The following is a 17,018-nucleotide window of genomic DNA, read 5'->3' as shown; positions in this document are numbered from 1 at the left end:
ATCAGGTGGCCCTATAAAGATAACTGCAAATGCTTTACTATATTAGAGGTGAACTACAAGTAGACACTATTCACCACTCTAATAAAGTGTCTGGAGTCATTTGATAATAAAGTGTAAGCCATACAGAATTTATTTTATATCATATTCAGGGAGGAGATTTTTTTGCATTTTTAATTTTTAAAACATTTCAATCTTATCTTATTTCTAGGTTGAACCAAACACGAAGCTTTTTCCAGCAGCTTTTTTACAGCCTACAAGCACTAACTTGGTTCAGTTTGAACTTGGTAAATTAAAGGTAGGAAATATTTTTATATTTTATAAAAAGAGAACCTTCATGTAAAGGCGTTCTTTTAAATCTGTTTATTCTTATGCAGATTCCTGCTCACTTGAATTTGTTTAGGAAAATTGAATCAAGGGCAAGAATCTTAATTTGAATTCTGTGTTTACTTCTGTAAATGTAATTATATGTGCAGTTAATTGTTTATCTGCATTTGTCAAAATAAACTCATATTGTTTGAGGAGAACACCATTAATGTCGAGGTTATTTAATGGATTTTGTTTGTTGTGATAACGTCTATCTTTCTATGATTTCTTTGCTATTTATAAGTTATACTTCCTTTTAATGCTATCAGTTTATTTATAATTAGACATTACGAAAATATTTGAATACACTTCTTTGTTTCAGAATACCATGCCTTTATCAGCAGCAATTTTTAAAAGTGAAGAAAGAAATCCTGTTCCTCAGTGTCCCCCTCGCCTTGATGTGCAAACAATTACACCTGTTTTATGGAGCAGAATGCCAAACAGCTTTCTAAGAGTAGAAACTGAGCGTGTCAGTGAACGTCATGGCTGGGTTGTGCAGTGTTTGGAACCTCTGCAGATGATGGCACTTCATATCCCGGAAGAAAACAGGTACATTTGTAAGGAAATAAAATTACTTAATGTGGACAAAGCATATTGAAACCAGATGTCAGAGTATTGATTAAACCTGCCTTAGAGAATATTTACACCATAGTTGTTGAAAATTTCTCATCTTATCTGCTATAACAATAATTAAGCAGATAAGATCAGAAAATTTAAGTACAAGAGACTGAACTTTAATGCCAAGTGATGACTTTTGCATACATGAGAGAAAAAGTGGCTATTTGATTTTATTTAAATTATAAAGTAACATACCCTAAATCTCTAGATCTTTAAAAATCTATAAAAAAATCTTTAAAGATTTTTCTCAGGCTGAAAAAAACAAATATAAAGAATATGCAAGTACTAATTTGCTGATTTTTTTTCTGCAATAAAAGCATGTAGTCTGTTCTTGTATCATCTGCTCTGAATTTACATGAATTAAGTTTTTATGTTCTTATTGACAAGGTCATGCCTTTCTTAGATTTTCATTAGGTTTTATCTTCACAATGAGGATAAAATATCATAACCAGTGAAAAATCAAACTATCAGCAAAAGCATAGCAGAAAGATAATTTAACTGCTGCACTTTTATCAGTTATTTTTAAATTTCTTTTAATAATTCAATAAAAAAATTTATTGTTCATAAAACTGAATTCAAGAAAAGATTAAAAAATACTGTGTCTTGTGGAAAAAATAAAACCATAATTCTGAGTAAACTAGAAAGGCACAGCTTAGTGACAGTAGTAACAGAGATTTTCAGCATTGCAAATATATTTATTTTAAAAACAAGTTCTAATTTACCATATATTTCAAAAAGCACCTATACCTTCCATTTTGGGTGGTTTTTTTCATAAGGAGTACTAATTTTAAACAATCTCAATTGCTACCATTTACTGCGTTTGGACAATCCACATACTAAGACTAGTTACTATTAATTTAATACTAGTGGTTTAAAGAGGAACTGACCAAAATGTGCAGAGATCACAAAACTTTTCTTTTACAAAGTTATTATTCATAGGATTGATTGGTTTTCTCTTTCTTTATTTTCTAACAGATGTGTTGATATTTTGGAACTATGTGAACAAGAAGATTTGATGAAGTTTCACTACCACACTTTAAAACTCTATAGCTCAGTTAGTGCTCTAGGTAACACTAGAGTTGCTTATGCACTTTGTAGCCATGTGGACATATCTCAGCTATTTTTTACAATAGATAATCAATACTTACCTGGACTTCTACGTTCTGGATTCTACGACTTGCTCATTAGTATTCATTTAGAGCATGCCAAGAAAGCCAAGCTCATGATGAGCAATGAATTTATCATTCCAGTTACAGATGAAACTCGAACTATTAAATTGTATCCCAATGAAACAAAGAAGCATGGTTTACCTGGAGTAGGGCTTAGCACTTGTCTGAAACCAGCTTTTAATTTTTCTACTCCATGCTTTATTGCGACCACTGAAGAACATCAGACATCCAGTCCAGAAATACCCCTTGAGACGCTTAAATCCAAGGCCATAAGTATGTTAACAGAGGCAGTACAGTGTAGCGGTGCTCATATACGGGACCCTGTTGGAGGACAAGTTGCATTCCAGTTTGTTCCTGTTCTTAAACTGATAGCGACATTGCTCATAATGGGTGTTTTTGATGATGATGATGTGAAGCAGATTTTACTCCTCATTGATCCCACTGTGTTTGGAGATCACAAGGAAGAAACAGAAGAAAGAACAGAGAAGGAAGAAGTTACAAAAGTTGAAGAAAAAGATGTAGAAGCTGGGGAGAAAGCAATAAAACAAACAAAAGCTCCTGCAAAGGGCTTATTGCAGACAAGATTACCAGAATCTGTTAAGCTTCAGGTGACCATTTAATATAAATGTATTATTTATGTTCTACTCTTGATGGAAAAAAGATTGTGCTTTTTATGTGTTCTCTAGTTTAAAAGAGTTGAAATTCTGAAGGTCTTTAATTCCACTTTGCCTTATAACCTCATTTTTAATAACCAAATTTAATGTTACTGTAGTTCTTCTACACTCAAAATAGATAAGTTGATACTTACTTATTTTGTAAAAAGTGTTAGACCAGGTGATCTGTAAAGGACCATTCCAAGGCAAACTAGTGCATGATGTCTACATATTTTGGATGCATGGAGTGAAAAACTGTGAATGTAATGTAGAATTATTGATCAGATAATGAAACTGTACAACATTTTTTCACCTTTACATTGTTAAAACAAAAATGTGTCTAATTTTTACAATCTGATGCAGTATACTGCGATTCACTGCAGTTCTTCCCCACAGTTTGTAAAACAATTAATCTTAAGTCTATTTTTTTCTACCCTAGATGTGTCATTTACTCAATTATTTTTGTGACTGTGAACTACAACATAGAGTGGAAGCAATTGTATCATTTGCAGACCGTTACGTATCAAAATTGCAGTATAATCAGAAATACAGGTACAATGAACTCATGCAAGCCTTGAACATGTCTGCTGCTTTGACTGCCAAGAAGACTAAAGAATTTCGGTCTCCTCCTCAAGAACAGGTAATACTAAATATATGGTTGAATTAAAGATTAAATAAATTCTTTATGATGATAAAATAGAGTCCTGACTTATAAACTACCATTTGAATTGCTGGAGAATCAAAATGAATTTGAAATAAAATTTCTTTTGTGCCACAAAATACTGAATGTCAGAATGCTTAAGCCTCTACTCTAGAATTTAAGCTGTAAACCAAAGTAATTTCTCAAATTTTCTACTAAAGATTTCTCAACAGCATAGAAAATTTGAATATTGCTGTCCAGTGCTGAGGAGCTTAGATTCATCCAGTACTGTAAAATGATGATGATCTTAGTTGCTCAAAGTTAGCATGAAGTTAGTGTTGAACTGACATGTGTATGTTAGAAATATTTTTTTTCTGTCCCTAGGAAATAGTCTTATTATCAAGTGTCCCTGTAGAATTATAGAATCATTGAATTGTCAAGATTGAAAGAGACCTTTAAGAATATCAAGTCAAACAGTCCACTCAGCACTACCACTGCAACTCTTAAACCACTAAATCACATCACCCAGTGCCAGATCCAGATGCCTCTTAACCTATTCCAACCTAGGCAACCTATTCCAATGCCTGACCACCCTAACAGTGAAAACATTTTTTCTAATATCTAATTGAATCTACCATGTCTCAGCTTAAGGCAATTTCCTCATGTCCTCTCACTGCAGACATGGTAGAAGAGACCAGGCCCCACCTCACTACAACCTCCTTTCAGGTGGTTGTAGAGAGCAAACAGGGCCCCTCTTAACTTCCTTTTCTTGAGACTAAACAAACCCAGCTCCCTCAGCTGTTCCTCATAAGATGTGTTTTCTAGACCATTCACAAGCCTTGTTGCCCTTCACTGGATATGCTCCAGTATCTCCATGTCCTTTCTAAAGTGGGGAGCCCAGAACTGAACACAGTACTTGAGGTGCAGCCTCTCTAATGCTGAGTACAGGGGACAATCATTTCCCTAGTCCTGCTGGCCACACTATTCTTGATACATTTTCTGTATTGGTATGCTAATCGTAATTAAAGCTTACAAAGTATCATTGCTTGAGTATTTCCTTTAAACTGTATAAGAAATTTGTGCTTTATTTTAATTTGATTATAAACAGGTAAAGTATGGCTATATATTAGAATATGTCTTAGATTATCTCAGTGTTTTAACTACGTTTTAATTCTCTTAAAGATTAATATGTTGCTGAATTTTCAACTGGGAGAGGATTGTCCCTGTCCAGAGGAGATTCGGGAAGAGTTATATGAATTTCATGATGACCTTCTAATTCACTGTGGTGAGTGGCAAGGTTTTGATACAGGTTTTGTTTGTCTTTTTGACACTTGACAGATCAGTTTAAAAATATACTAGTAGAAAATTTGAGGAAAACCACTAGATGTAAGGTGTTATGCCTGTTTTAGCTTAGTTTCCTAGTGTATATGTAACTGTGACAGTCAATCATTATAAAACACTGTTGCACTGCAAACTACAGCTTGAATTGCCCCCAGTCTTTGAATTTGGATTTCCTGTGCAATTTTATGTGGGTTTTTTGATGTCAAAAGTCTTTTGTTAGTCTACTGAGATCTTAGTCTAATCCAGACAGTGATGGATTTATTAGCCCATTTACTAGTGTATAGACTGAGTCATCCAGTTATTACTGCTCCTTCCCAGTAATTATGCAGATAAAACTGATACACTTGGTAGATACATTCATAGTTAATCCTCCTGTATGTTTCTTGGTCCTATGGTTGATGGCATCCATCTTGTCTAAAAAGAAAGGGCCAGGGTCATTACAGTGAATTGATAGCATTTCAAGCTCTTCCCCAGTAAGAGCATGGTAATCCTAACTGTTCCTCCTTGTCCTCCTGTTTGCTTGTGGTCATCATTAAATGTTTACCAATATAGTCTGCTAGTTCTTTCTTCTTTGGCTATCCCTAAAACCAGTGTTACCTCGTTCATGGAATTACATGGTTTTAATGTAATTAAGTTGCTGCCTTCTCTTTGTATCCATGGTGCCTCCAATACCATTCTGTGCTTGTATTGTTAAGGCTTCTGCTATTATTTTGCACTGACATATCTGAGTACCCTCACAGAATCTCTGGCAGCCATCAAGCTGTGATTTTGTGATAAGACAATTTTCATTTTTCAACTGTCTCAGCCTTAGCCTCAGCCAAAGATGAGTGGGTCAGCAGGTATCTAGGTTGTGTTTTATCAGCTTACTGCTGAGGATATTGTATAAGACAGTATTAGAAGTCCTTAAAATCAAGATTTGTATCTGTAAGGTTAGCTACATTACAGGTACAACTTTAGTTGGTTTAACGTTATTTGGTTTTGACAATCCTGTGTTAATTGTTATTCATCCTTGCTTCTAAGTGCTTACCAAAAACTGTTTCTTTCATTCTATCATTTTTCTTCCAAATGTTAAAGCTAATAGTTACTCCTCTTTCTCCATATTTTTATTATGTCTATCATTATAAAAGATTACTGTATGGAAGACCTACAACTTACTTGGAAATATCTTAACTCTGCAATCTATTTATTTTTCCTTGGAATCTTGTGGCTGGTAGGATCATTGGGTTAGTTTAGCTCCTGATCACTCTTCATCTTGTCATAAGGTGAAACACTAGTTCTTATATGTGTTCTGTTTATTCTTTTTAGGGGTGTACTTTTATTATTTTTTTTACTACATTATAAATATATATGCTGAATGAAAAAGAGCTGAAGATAGAGAAAACACTGTCTCATGATTAAAATAGTTTAAAGATCCTATGGATTCTAAACTAAACTGTATTCATTACTTTGTACAGAGATTTATCATAGGTGGTCACTGCGAATAAATGTTCCTCATTATCTGTGGCCTGACTTGGTCATTAAAATCAGTACTAAGCAATCACAGCTGCAGATAAAGGAGAAGGAGGTCTGCTTGGAATGTTTAATCAGCTTTTTACTACTAAGTATGCTTTGCCATCTAAGTGGAAAAATATGTAGGCAATCAAGTAATTAAAGGCTTTTTCATAATGAATATAAGAAATACTCTGAATTAAAGTTATCAGGCAGTCTTAATCCTAGCATGTCCTAACTCTGAGTGGTTAATTTTGCTGGCAAAATAAGAGCCCTCTATCATAACTTTTATGTGTAATTTCTTGGTTAAACACCCCTACCCCCCGAAAAAATAATTACAACATATTTTGTTGAATAATATAAAATTCACACTTATCTGGGTTCAGCTGGAGTTGCAGCTGGCCAGAAATGTGGGGAACAATAAAAAGAGTTTTTTCAAACATATTAATGGCAATAGGCAGTATAGAAATATCATCAACCCCTTACAGGATGAGGATGGTCACCTCACAAACAGGGACAGAGACAAGGCAGAGGAATTTAACAGTTTCTTTGCCTCTGTCTTCAACACAAATGATGGACCAAGGGGATCTCGGTGCCCTGAGCTGGAGGACCGTGACTGCGAGAATGATCAACCCCCAGTTGACCCTGAAATTTTGTGGGATCTGCTGCTGCAGCTGGATCCCTAAAAATCTATGTGGGATCTGCTGCTGCAGCTGGATCCCTAAAAATCTATGGGGCTTGATGGGATTCATCTCAGAAGCCTCAAGGAGCTGCTGATATCATCACAAAACCTCTCTCGATGATTTTTGAGCAGTCTTGGGAATCTGGAGAGGTCCCAGCTGACTGGAACCTGGTGAACGTTCTCCCGATTTTCAAGAAGGGTGAGAAGGAGGACCCTGGAAACTACAGGCCTATCAGTTTCACTTCAGTGCCTGATAATGTCATGGAAAAATTATTCTGGGAAGTATTAAGAAACACCTGAAAGACAATGCAGTAACTGGTCACAGCCAGCATGGCTTCATGCTTATCCCACCTGATTTTATTTTATGACAAGGTAACCTACGTAGTTGGTCAAGGGAAACCAATCAGTGCAATCTTTTTGGATTTCAGTAAAGCTTTTGATACTGTCTCATATAGTATGTTTCTAGACAAAATGTCCAGCCCACAGCTGGATAAACACATCATGAGGTGGATGAGCAATTGGCTCACAGGTCGAACCCAGAGGGTGATAGTGAATGGGGTAACTCATCATCTCAGTGCATTTCTTCTTGTCTGTCCATTTCAGCTTCTGAAGAGTTTTCCTCCCAGTGTCTCTCTTGTGTCCAGTGCCTAGCTTTTATTTCACTGCCACATAGTTTCTTTTGTTATTATTCTTGTCTGTTTTCTCTTTCCTCTCAATACCGGTTACATTTCCTGTTCTTACTTTTTCCAAACTAACCGTAACCTTCCTTCATTCTTAGCTTTTCATTTTGCCCAACCAGTTTCACTCATCCCATGTCTTAAATTCCATATTTAGTCTCCAATTTCGAGTTCTTTCATTTCCTCCCACTGCCTCTGAATCTTTTTCTTCCTAGTCACTTAGTCACTCCGAGTCATAATTTCACCTCCCCCTTGATAGCTGCCAGCCACTAAGTTTCTCCAACACGATATTACATTTCAGACCTTTTTTCCTTTCTTAGTTTCTTTTTTTAGTACCAGTTTTAGCCTCAGTTTATTGTTTTCAATCTGCTCCACATTGTGTCTCTAGTATCCAGTCTGGAAAACTTTTACTTTTCTCAATTTCACTTTGACAAGCAGAAAAACTGCAAAAGCTTACATTTCTTCTCAGCACAATTAGCTCTGATCTGAAGGGAGCCTGCTTAGATGTTCTCTTCTTCTGCACATAAAATGTGGTATCTGTCATCACTAAGAGTTGTGAAAGATGGTTGTGAAGCAGTGAAGCAGTGTAGTGAGATGAACTGTATTAAACTACCTTGCAAAGTGACATCCCATCTCATTGTACACATTTTCATGAAAAGCAAGTGTCACCCATACAATCTCTAAACGTCTGCCTTCTTACAGCTTTAAATTCAGTTAATATGTTTGTTTATGACTGCTAAATATCTCAACTGAAAAATTGTGCTATATTGTAAGATATAACCATACAATTCTTTCTTTAGCTTACATTCTGCAATATGAAACTAAGGATCACATACTTAATCAAATATGACTCTGAGTCATATTTAATTGCTATAGCAGACTCTTAGGAAGTACTACTTCTTTGGTCATAATATTGAAAAATAATACTATAAATCTGGATATAAGGAGTATATGTACTGAAGAGAAAATAATTTGAGGGGTGCTACTGTAACTAACATGTTAAAGCTGCTGGCCTTACTACTTTGTTTTAATTTTTCTGTATGAAATTTGTTAGTTAAAAAAATATTCCTATAGATATTTTGGTATTGTTTAAATAATCAAGGAGTTAAACTTCAAAGATTAAGCTTAGTTTCTAAGCAATTTTATTATCTGCTAAGGTATTCCGTTAGAAGAAGAGGAAGAGGAAGAGGAAGATTCCTCCTTGACTGGCAAACTGCGCTCATTAATGTACAAAATCAAAGGTCCACCAAAAGCAGAAAAAGTAGAACCTAAAGAAGAAGAAGAGAAATCTCCTAGTAAGTTTTCTTTCCACATAAATACTTCCATGATGCAAGTGTTAAAAGTTTATACAGTCAACAGGAGTGTGTTTCCTAATAAAGTTTTATAGTGGACTGAAGAAGGAGACTACCTGCTTAAGTTTCTTCTGTCTCTTAGAACCATTTTCCTGCATACTGATCATTTCAGATGCATTTAACAAGAAGTTAAAATGAGTGGAAGATTTTGGATCAAGATCGGTAACTCTGGGGTTGAAAATTTGCATATTCCTTATGAAGAACTGTAAAAAAGTTAATTATGGCTCAATAATCTGGACTCAAGCATTCCAAACTTCCGAAGTTTTGATTTTTATGGTTTGGGTTTTTTAAATGCAAAAGTTCTTCTTTTCAGCATATTTTCCTTTCAGTTGTGCCTTGCTGCATGAGAAGTTGTATGCATCTCAGTACCAAGATACATGTGCACAAAAGGTAATAGTGAATGGGGTGACATCAGACTGGTGACCTGTCACTAGTGGGGTTCTGCAGGGCACCATCTTGGGCCCTGTGCTCTTCAACAACTTCATAAATGACTTGGACACAGAACTGGAAGGGATACTAAGCAGGTTTGCAGATGACACAAAACCGGGAGGAGCTGTTGACTCCCTCAAAGGCAGGGAGGCCCTGCAGAGAGACCTCAACAAATTAGATAACTGGGCAATCAGCAACCACATGAAGTTCAAAAAGGGGAAGTGCTGGATTCTGCACCTGGGATGGGGCAACCCTGGATATATGTACAAACTGGAGAATGAGATGCTGGAAAGCAGTGTCACAGAAAGACACCTGGGGTCCTGGTCAACAGCAAGTTGAATATGAGTCAGCAGTGCCCTGGCAGCCAGGAGGGCCAACCCTGTCCTGGGGTGCATCAGGCAAAGCATCACCAGCCGGTCAAGGAAGGGGGTTGTCCCGCTCTGCTCTGCACTGGGGCGGCCTCACCTTGAATATTGTGTGCAGGTTTGGGCACTGCAATGAAGAAAGATATTAAGCTTTTAGAGAGTGTCCAAAGGAGGGCAACAAAGACGGTGAAGGGCCTTGAGAGGAAACCGTATGAGGAGAGGCTGAGGTCACTTGGTCTGTCCAGCCTGGAGAAGAGGAGACTGAGGGGAGACCTCTTTGTAATCTACAACGTCCTCGTGACGGGAAGAGGAGGGGCAGACACTGATCTCTTCTCTGTGGTGACTAGTGAGAGAACCTGAGGGAATGGCCTGAAGTTGTGTCAGGGGGGGTTTAGGTTGGATATTAGGAAAAGGTTCTTCACCCAGAGGGTGGTTGGACACTGGAACAGGTTCCCCAGGGAAGTGGTCACAGCACCAAGACTGACAGAGTTCAAGAAGCATTTGGATGATCCTCTCGGGCACATGGTGTGACTCTTGGGGATGGTCCTGTGCAGGGCTAAGGGTTGGACTTGATGATCCTTGGGGATCCCTTCCAGCTCAGCATATTCTGTGATTCTGTGATTCCTTTAGAACACGCTTTTGCTGAGGTTTCTTATTGCCCTTGTGAATCAGGATTGGGTTTTCCATCTCTAAATTTCTGTAGCACCATCCAAATACCATGTGCAGAATTCTCCAAGTTACTTGAGGTTGGTCTTTCAGTGGTGGTTGCACTTGGCAATGGTGGTTGCTTCTTTTCTATTTCCAATTTGCTCAGTTTGACAACAGGCCCTTATACAGACCTGGAATGGCTAGTTTGATTTCAGAGAATCATTTTGTCAAGAGTTGTGTTGAGATCAGACAACAGCATTATTTTATAACTCATGACACCTCTTACATTCTCTACTTGTTCTGGAAAGCACTGTAGTGTGTTTTTCCTGACCTGAAAACATATTTTGGTCTGTTAAGCTTGCTAATATTTTATAAGTACATTAAGGCTTATAATAATATGATATGCTGCATGAAACAGGGTTTAATTCTCCAATGAATCCTCTGTTAGTATCAGACTCCTCTTTAATGGTATCAGGACCTACTCAGTATCTGGAAGTATCATTTCTTCTCCAGGCTTCATAAGGATTCTACTGTCATGAATCAGGAAGTATTCAATCCTAAAGCCTCAGGGCACGTGGTGTTTGGTCCTTGGAACAGAGCAGGTCATATATTTCATTTTCTGTCACAAGAAATTCAGTTGGACAAATGATTCTACAGTGTCTGTTTTTCTAGAAATTTCATATAATCTCTTCAGGCTTGGGTTTATGCTTGGACTGATGCATGGTACAATATGCACATGGATGAAGTAATTCAAAGCATTATGAAAATTTATATAAATATCTTATATTATATTATATACCTGACTGTAGCTGAAGACTGTATGATTTTTAGTCCATGTGTGCACTTCCCCTTCACACACCAATAGATATGGAATTCAGAGAGTAAAGGAAAAGGGTGTCTGAGGTACCCCAATCCTCTTATATGCGTGAAGAGGGGTGGTAGTGTATATGACAAGTGCCTATTTCCAAAGCCTTGAGTGTCTGGTCATAACTACTCTGTGTGAATATTCAAAAGAAGGAACTATTTTCTACAAGTAAGTCTTTCTTTCCTCTAAGCATATGTTCATTTCTAATCACAAATGGACTTTTCCCTAAGGAGAGGATGCCAGCACTTTAACCTAGTGTTAATGATGAATCAGTAAATTTTGTATTTAAAAACAAGCTGGAATTCTGAGAATAAACACATAGAGGCAACAAATCAGTGTTAATAAAAATTATAGGACTTTAGTAACTATCAAGTCAAAATTGAGAAAAAGCATAACATGCCACTAAGAATAGGGCTATCTCTATGAAGAACAGAATTTGTCCCCACAGAGTAAAAGCCATTTTATTGAACAAAACCTCAGAATTAATGATGGGTATTAAGTAAACTGTAAGGGAGAAGTGTTAGCAAATGAAAGCATAATGTAGACACAAAACCAAATGGATCTACACTAGTTATAAACACTTCTGTGATGGAAAGTGGGAGGGGAGTATTCTTAACCATTGGAAGAACTTCTACTGGCAATAGAAGAAAGAAATTTGCATTGTTTTAAGGGGGAAGATAATATTTTTCTACTTGATCTCAACAAGGCCTGGAAAATGTTTCTAGTTTTCAGGTAAATTTCCTAAACTCTGGGCTCAGATGAATTTTTTTCAGTGTTATGTATACAACAGAACTGCTTCAAGCAATATGTATTGTGCAGTTCGAAACAATACAATGTTTTTAGAAAGTGTATTCCCAAGTGACAGTGACGATATAGAAATGAAGAATAAATTAAAAGTCTAAATGTAGCATTTAATTTACAAGGATGATTCTTAGAGTCATGATCAACTAAAAACTTTTCATCACCAAAAAGGCTGGTATTGACTTGAATGCTAAGTAGATGTTTATTGTTTTCCACCTCTCAAGAACATCACGCTTACTTTGAAAGATCTAAAAGTTGGTTTTCCAATTTGAAAAATCCTGTGCTGTCTGCTTGTGTTTTTTTGCTGTTTTACAACTGCCTTGTTGTCTACTGTAATATAGTATTTTACTATAATACATGTTTTTTACATTTTCTGTTGGAATAACTAGTAACATTTAATGTATTTTACTTTCAGCTACACTGAAACAACTCATATCCCAGACTATGGTGCGCTGGTCCCAAGAAGATCAGATTCAAGATCCTGAATTAGTTCGAATTATGTACAGCCTCCTTCGTAGGCAATATGACAGCATTGGTGAACTACTGCAAGCTCTGAGGAAAGCATATACTATTAGTGCTGCCTCTGTGAAGGATACCATTAATCTGCTTGCAGCACTGGGCCAGATTCGCTCCCTTCTCAGTGTGAGAATGGGAAAAGAGGAGGAACTGCTGATGATTAATGGATTAGGGTATGAAATTAACATAACTTTATTTCTAAGTTGGTGTGAAGCTTTTTTTTATATTAATAAATTCTGTCATTTTAGATCCTGAATGAAAATTAATGCTGTACTGAAATGAAAATATATACCAGAAATTTTCATTTTCACATGTATTTCCAAGGTGGCTCAAATTGATCTCTTTAGCAGTATCAAATGGGTCAAAGATCTGTGAATTAAGGTATTATCTAAAGAAAAAGGACTTCTTTTTACTGTAACTAAGCCTAATGCTTAAACCCTCATCAAAGTACATCTTTTAGCAGCTCTGGAGAAACAGATCACTAAAATCTTTGTTGGTGTCCATACTAAATCTTTCCCAAAATTAAAATTCATTTTATATTTCACGCATGATTAAATAAACTTGCTGGCATCTTTTCAATTGGAAATTTGTGCAAGCAGTTAGGTAGACCCAGGAAAGTGGTGTTGTGAACTGAAATATCTCTAACTGGTTAGTATTTATTATTTCACCATCAGTGGCAACTTTAAGTGTTTGAACATAGGAGACTGCTCATTTTATCCTCTATTGCATTAGAGTTGCACAAAATTGCCTTTAAATAGCACCTGATGATGTGAGAATATTTTCCTGCATCTTTACTGTGAAATTACCTCTGTTAAGCAGTGCATGCCTGCATGCCTCTTAAGTGAATAAATGCTGGTCAGGCCGTTTAATGTTTTAAGGAAAAAAAAAATCACAGAAAATCAATTACTTTGAATAAAATGGTGTATTTAGAAAGAGAGAATGTTATATATATATATATATATATATATATATATATATAACAATTGTAGGATATGAGGGATAAAGGGTAAGTTTTGTCTGAACATGGCAGGGGTACTGTATTGTGAGTCATCTATTCTCAGTTTTCTGAGAATTCTCTACTTTCTTTAAAGTAGGTACGATGCTTGCTATTTGCCATATGTTTTTGACAGGTTGCCTTAAAATGTTAGAAATCTCTGGATTCTATTATAATCTAATCCTGGATTCTATTGAAACATATCAATTGTGTTCTGGATTATGAAACCAATACAGTGAATTCTAGAACATATTGAGATGATGGTGGGCAGAGTGAAAAAGTTAAAATAGTCCTTTTAATGGGACTGTATGTCATTTCACTTCTTCTAGCAGAATCTGGAAATATTGATGAAACACATATAACTGGTGACCTTGAATATTGTCTGTTTATTGTCTTCTACTTTGTGAACTGAGGAAATTAATTAAGAGCTGTTACTACAGAAACATGATTAGATTTTATTTTCTTGACCCCCACTTTCAACTTAAAACATACAGAATATATTCTTTTCCACTTAGATCATCACAGAATACATTTTTTTGTTTAAACAGAATGATAGTAGGAGCAATTTAGAGATGAGAAATGCCATTTTCATATACCATATTAAAATGCCATTTTCAATGCCATATTAAAAGTTAATATTCTTATTATGAAGAATCCACAAGGAATAATAGCATATTGAAATATGAATTATTTAGTTATCAGGTGTTTTTGTATTATGCTGAAGTCTAAGAATCTGAAATTATGTTACTACAGTGAATGCATGTTTCTGAAATAATGCATCAACTTAAATTAAAATGGTTCTTTTCAAAAACATATTGTTCCTTTTCTTCCATTTTAGGGATATAATGAACAACAAGGTGTTTTATCAGCATCCGAACTTAATGAGAGTCTTGGGCATGCATGAGACTGTTATGGATGTGATGGTGAATGTGCTTGGGGGAGATAAATCTCAGGTAATTTCACCATAAGTTTGTTATGCGTTTTACATTTTGAACCTGTCCAAAAGTATGCTAGGATGTTTAAGAAGCAAACAATAATATATCGCCCTTGTGTAAGCTAGATTTTACTTTTCCAAATTAAAATATCCATTAATGATAAAAGTTGAATATGTTTGGTAGTACTAGAGAGAGAAGCCCAGCAGTCTAGGACTTGATTTTTAGAAAGTGAGTGAGATGTTAGAGGTGTTTCATTTGTCTTTTAATAGAATTGTAAAAGAATTTGTTCTTATTTTAAATTAAATACATACTTTAACTGCATTTATTGGAGATGTAGCTGTGCTAGGAAAATATACCTCTTCATCTTAGATGAAGTATTATTACCAATAAACTATAATAAGAGACTAACAACTAATTTTGGATGTTCGAATTCATGTACTTGAATTGAGCAATAATTTTCTTGCAGTTCTGTGTTCACCTTTTTCTTAGTGTTATGCTTGCGTATATATGTGTTATTTTAAAGGCAGTGGCATAAATTTTGAGGAGACTAACTGAAAATTTTCACTATTGAAGAAAGTGAGAAGTAAAGTGGGCTTATTTTCTATTTTCCTTCTTCTCTTTGCTTATGCCTGACTCTTTAACCTGTTGCCTCCATTCCAAAAAGAAGGGTCTCCTCTGATCTCACTATTGCTTATCTACTTTTTTTTGCTCAGTTACTGATTCTTCTTCTGTATTTGGAACATTTTTCAGCCCATTTTACTACCTTTTGCTTATCCTTTCCCTGTCTGTCAACTTTTCACTAGTTGATTGCCTTCCCTGTGCAGCTGCACCCTCCTTTCTTTATCTCTTTGGTCCTATAGTTCATATAATTATCTTAAATACTTATACATTGCATCTGCCTATACAATTGCAGTGTTGCAAAGTATTCAAATCCTGGTTTTAGATTTTCTGCTTCATTTCTAGACAAGTTACAATTACTTACAAAATTATTAATACTCTGGCAATTTATAAGTGTTACAATGCTCTGGCTTTGCTACAACTTGTACATATAATCACAGGTGATAAAAAACCCCCACCCCAAAACAACAACCCCACAATGCCTTCTGATGCCATTAAAAATGTTTTCATAGAAAATTTTAGTAACAGAAGTCTACAAAAGTGATATCCTTCAAAGGAAATGAAGACTTAGAAAATTACTTAGTAACCTTATGTTGCAGCACTAAATGTGTCTGGCCACCCAAAATGTCCTGTTTTATGGCTGTCTTTATGAAATTCATGAAGAGAGTTAGGTACCTCATGGACATTTCTTTCTATTCAATATTATGTCTTTGAGAGATGGAAAGAGCAACTATGCAATGTAGTTTCTAGTTTAGGGACTGGGCACTTTTCTAGGTTGTGGCAGCAGATGGTTTAAATCTCCAGCTTTTTGGAATAAATGATTTTATCATGTGGCTGTATTGAGATGTAGTGGCTCTGAAGGAATGATGGGAAAGTAAAAACTTGTCAGTTCAAACTGAAGAAAATTCATGTCAGGCTTCTTTCTAGATATGCTATTAATAAATGACTCAAAACCAGAGGAGGATATCTGTGGAATCTGATATGGCTGAAGGTATCTCAGTAACTTTTGCTATTACTGGCTAAGAAAATCCTGGAAAGGTACTTTATTTGTGAAATGTATATCCCATAAAATTATTGGGTAAGCTGTGAACATTTTCATTACATTTAGGTTTTAGTGTGTACCTTAATGCCTAAAATAGTTCTTTTAAAGTCTGTGTCTTTAGATGCTACAATTTTGGAACCTTAATGTCATATGGGTTTGTGATGTTGGTCGTTCATTCATTTTCAAAGAATCCCAAACAACCACCTTTTTGACAGTCAGAATTGAACTATTTTACTTCAAAATTATTTCCTAATGATTGAAAGTTTTAGAATTCCGTACTGATATGTATTCCTGACAATAATGAGAAATTTCTAAAATGACAATTTTTAACAGTATTGCTGTTAACATAGTTTTCTAAACAAAGTTATGTCACACATTCTGTTAAAATCTCTGTAATCTGGGGAGTGGAAACTTTATTGAAAGTTTTGATGAATTAAGGAATCCATTTTCATCTACCCTACATTTAAGAACCGGAATGCTAGATAATGCTGCTTGTATATAATAGCTCCTTTATGTTTGAAATAGGCAAATGAGCTGGATTTATTAGCAAAACACCTGTGCCAAAGTAAAACTACAATTTATCAAGTCTCCGGAAGTTAAGAAGTGCACCTGTAAGGATAATACATATCATATCACATCACATTTAATTACATAATCACTTTTTTTGCAAGATTGTTGTCTTAAGTAAAAAGGTTGTACTTAGAATGAATTAGAGTTCCATAAAGGAACATTTGTTAGACTTCATTCTAATAAAGTATAAACAGTATTATTTATAGTGTAAAGGTATGAAGTGAAGGAGGGAGGATATAATAGAAATTAAAA

At 35.5% G+C, this 17,018-nt stretch overlaps 1 protein-coding gene across 1 annotated transcript in view; it reads left to right on the top strand.

Moving 5' to 3' along the window:
- RYR3 (ryanodine receptor 3) overlaps positions 1-17,018 on the top strand; it is a 209,575-nt gene that overhangs the window by 98,990 nt on the left and 93,567 nt on the right. The window contains 8 exon segments of the mRNA XM_032689828.1: positions 209-295; positions 686-912; positions 1,957-2,758; positions 3,243-3,443; positions 4,626-4,728; positions 8,789-8,926; positions 12,507-12,780; positions 14,440-14,554. Of these exon segments, the coding sequence (XP_032545719.1) occupies positions 209-295; positions 686-912; positions 1,957-2,758; positions 3,243-3,443; positions 4,626-4,728; positions 8,789-8,926; positions 12,507-12,780; positions 14,440-14,554 (1,947 nt within the window).

Source organism: Chiroxiphia lanceolata, chromosome 6 (assembly GCF_009829145.1).
Source record: "Chiroxiphia lanceolata isolate bChiLan1 chromosome 6, bChiLan1.pri, whole genome shotgun sequence".
NCBI classification, from domain to species: domain Eukaryota; kingdom Metazoa; phylum Chordata; class Aves; order Passeriformes; family Pipridae; genus Chiroxiphia; species Chiroxiphia lanceolata.
Note: the sequence above shows the minus strand (reverse complement) of the source record. Positions and strands in the feature narration are given on the sequence as shown.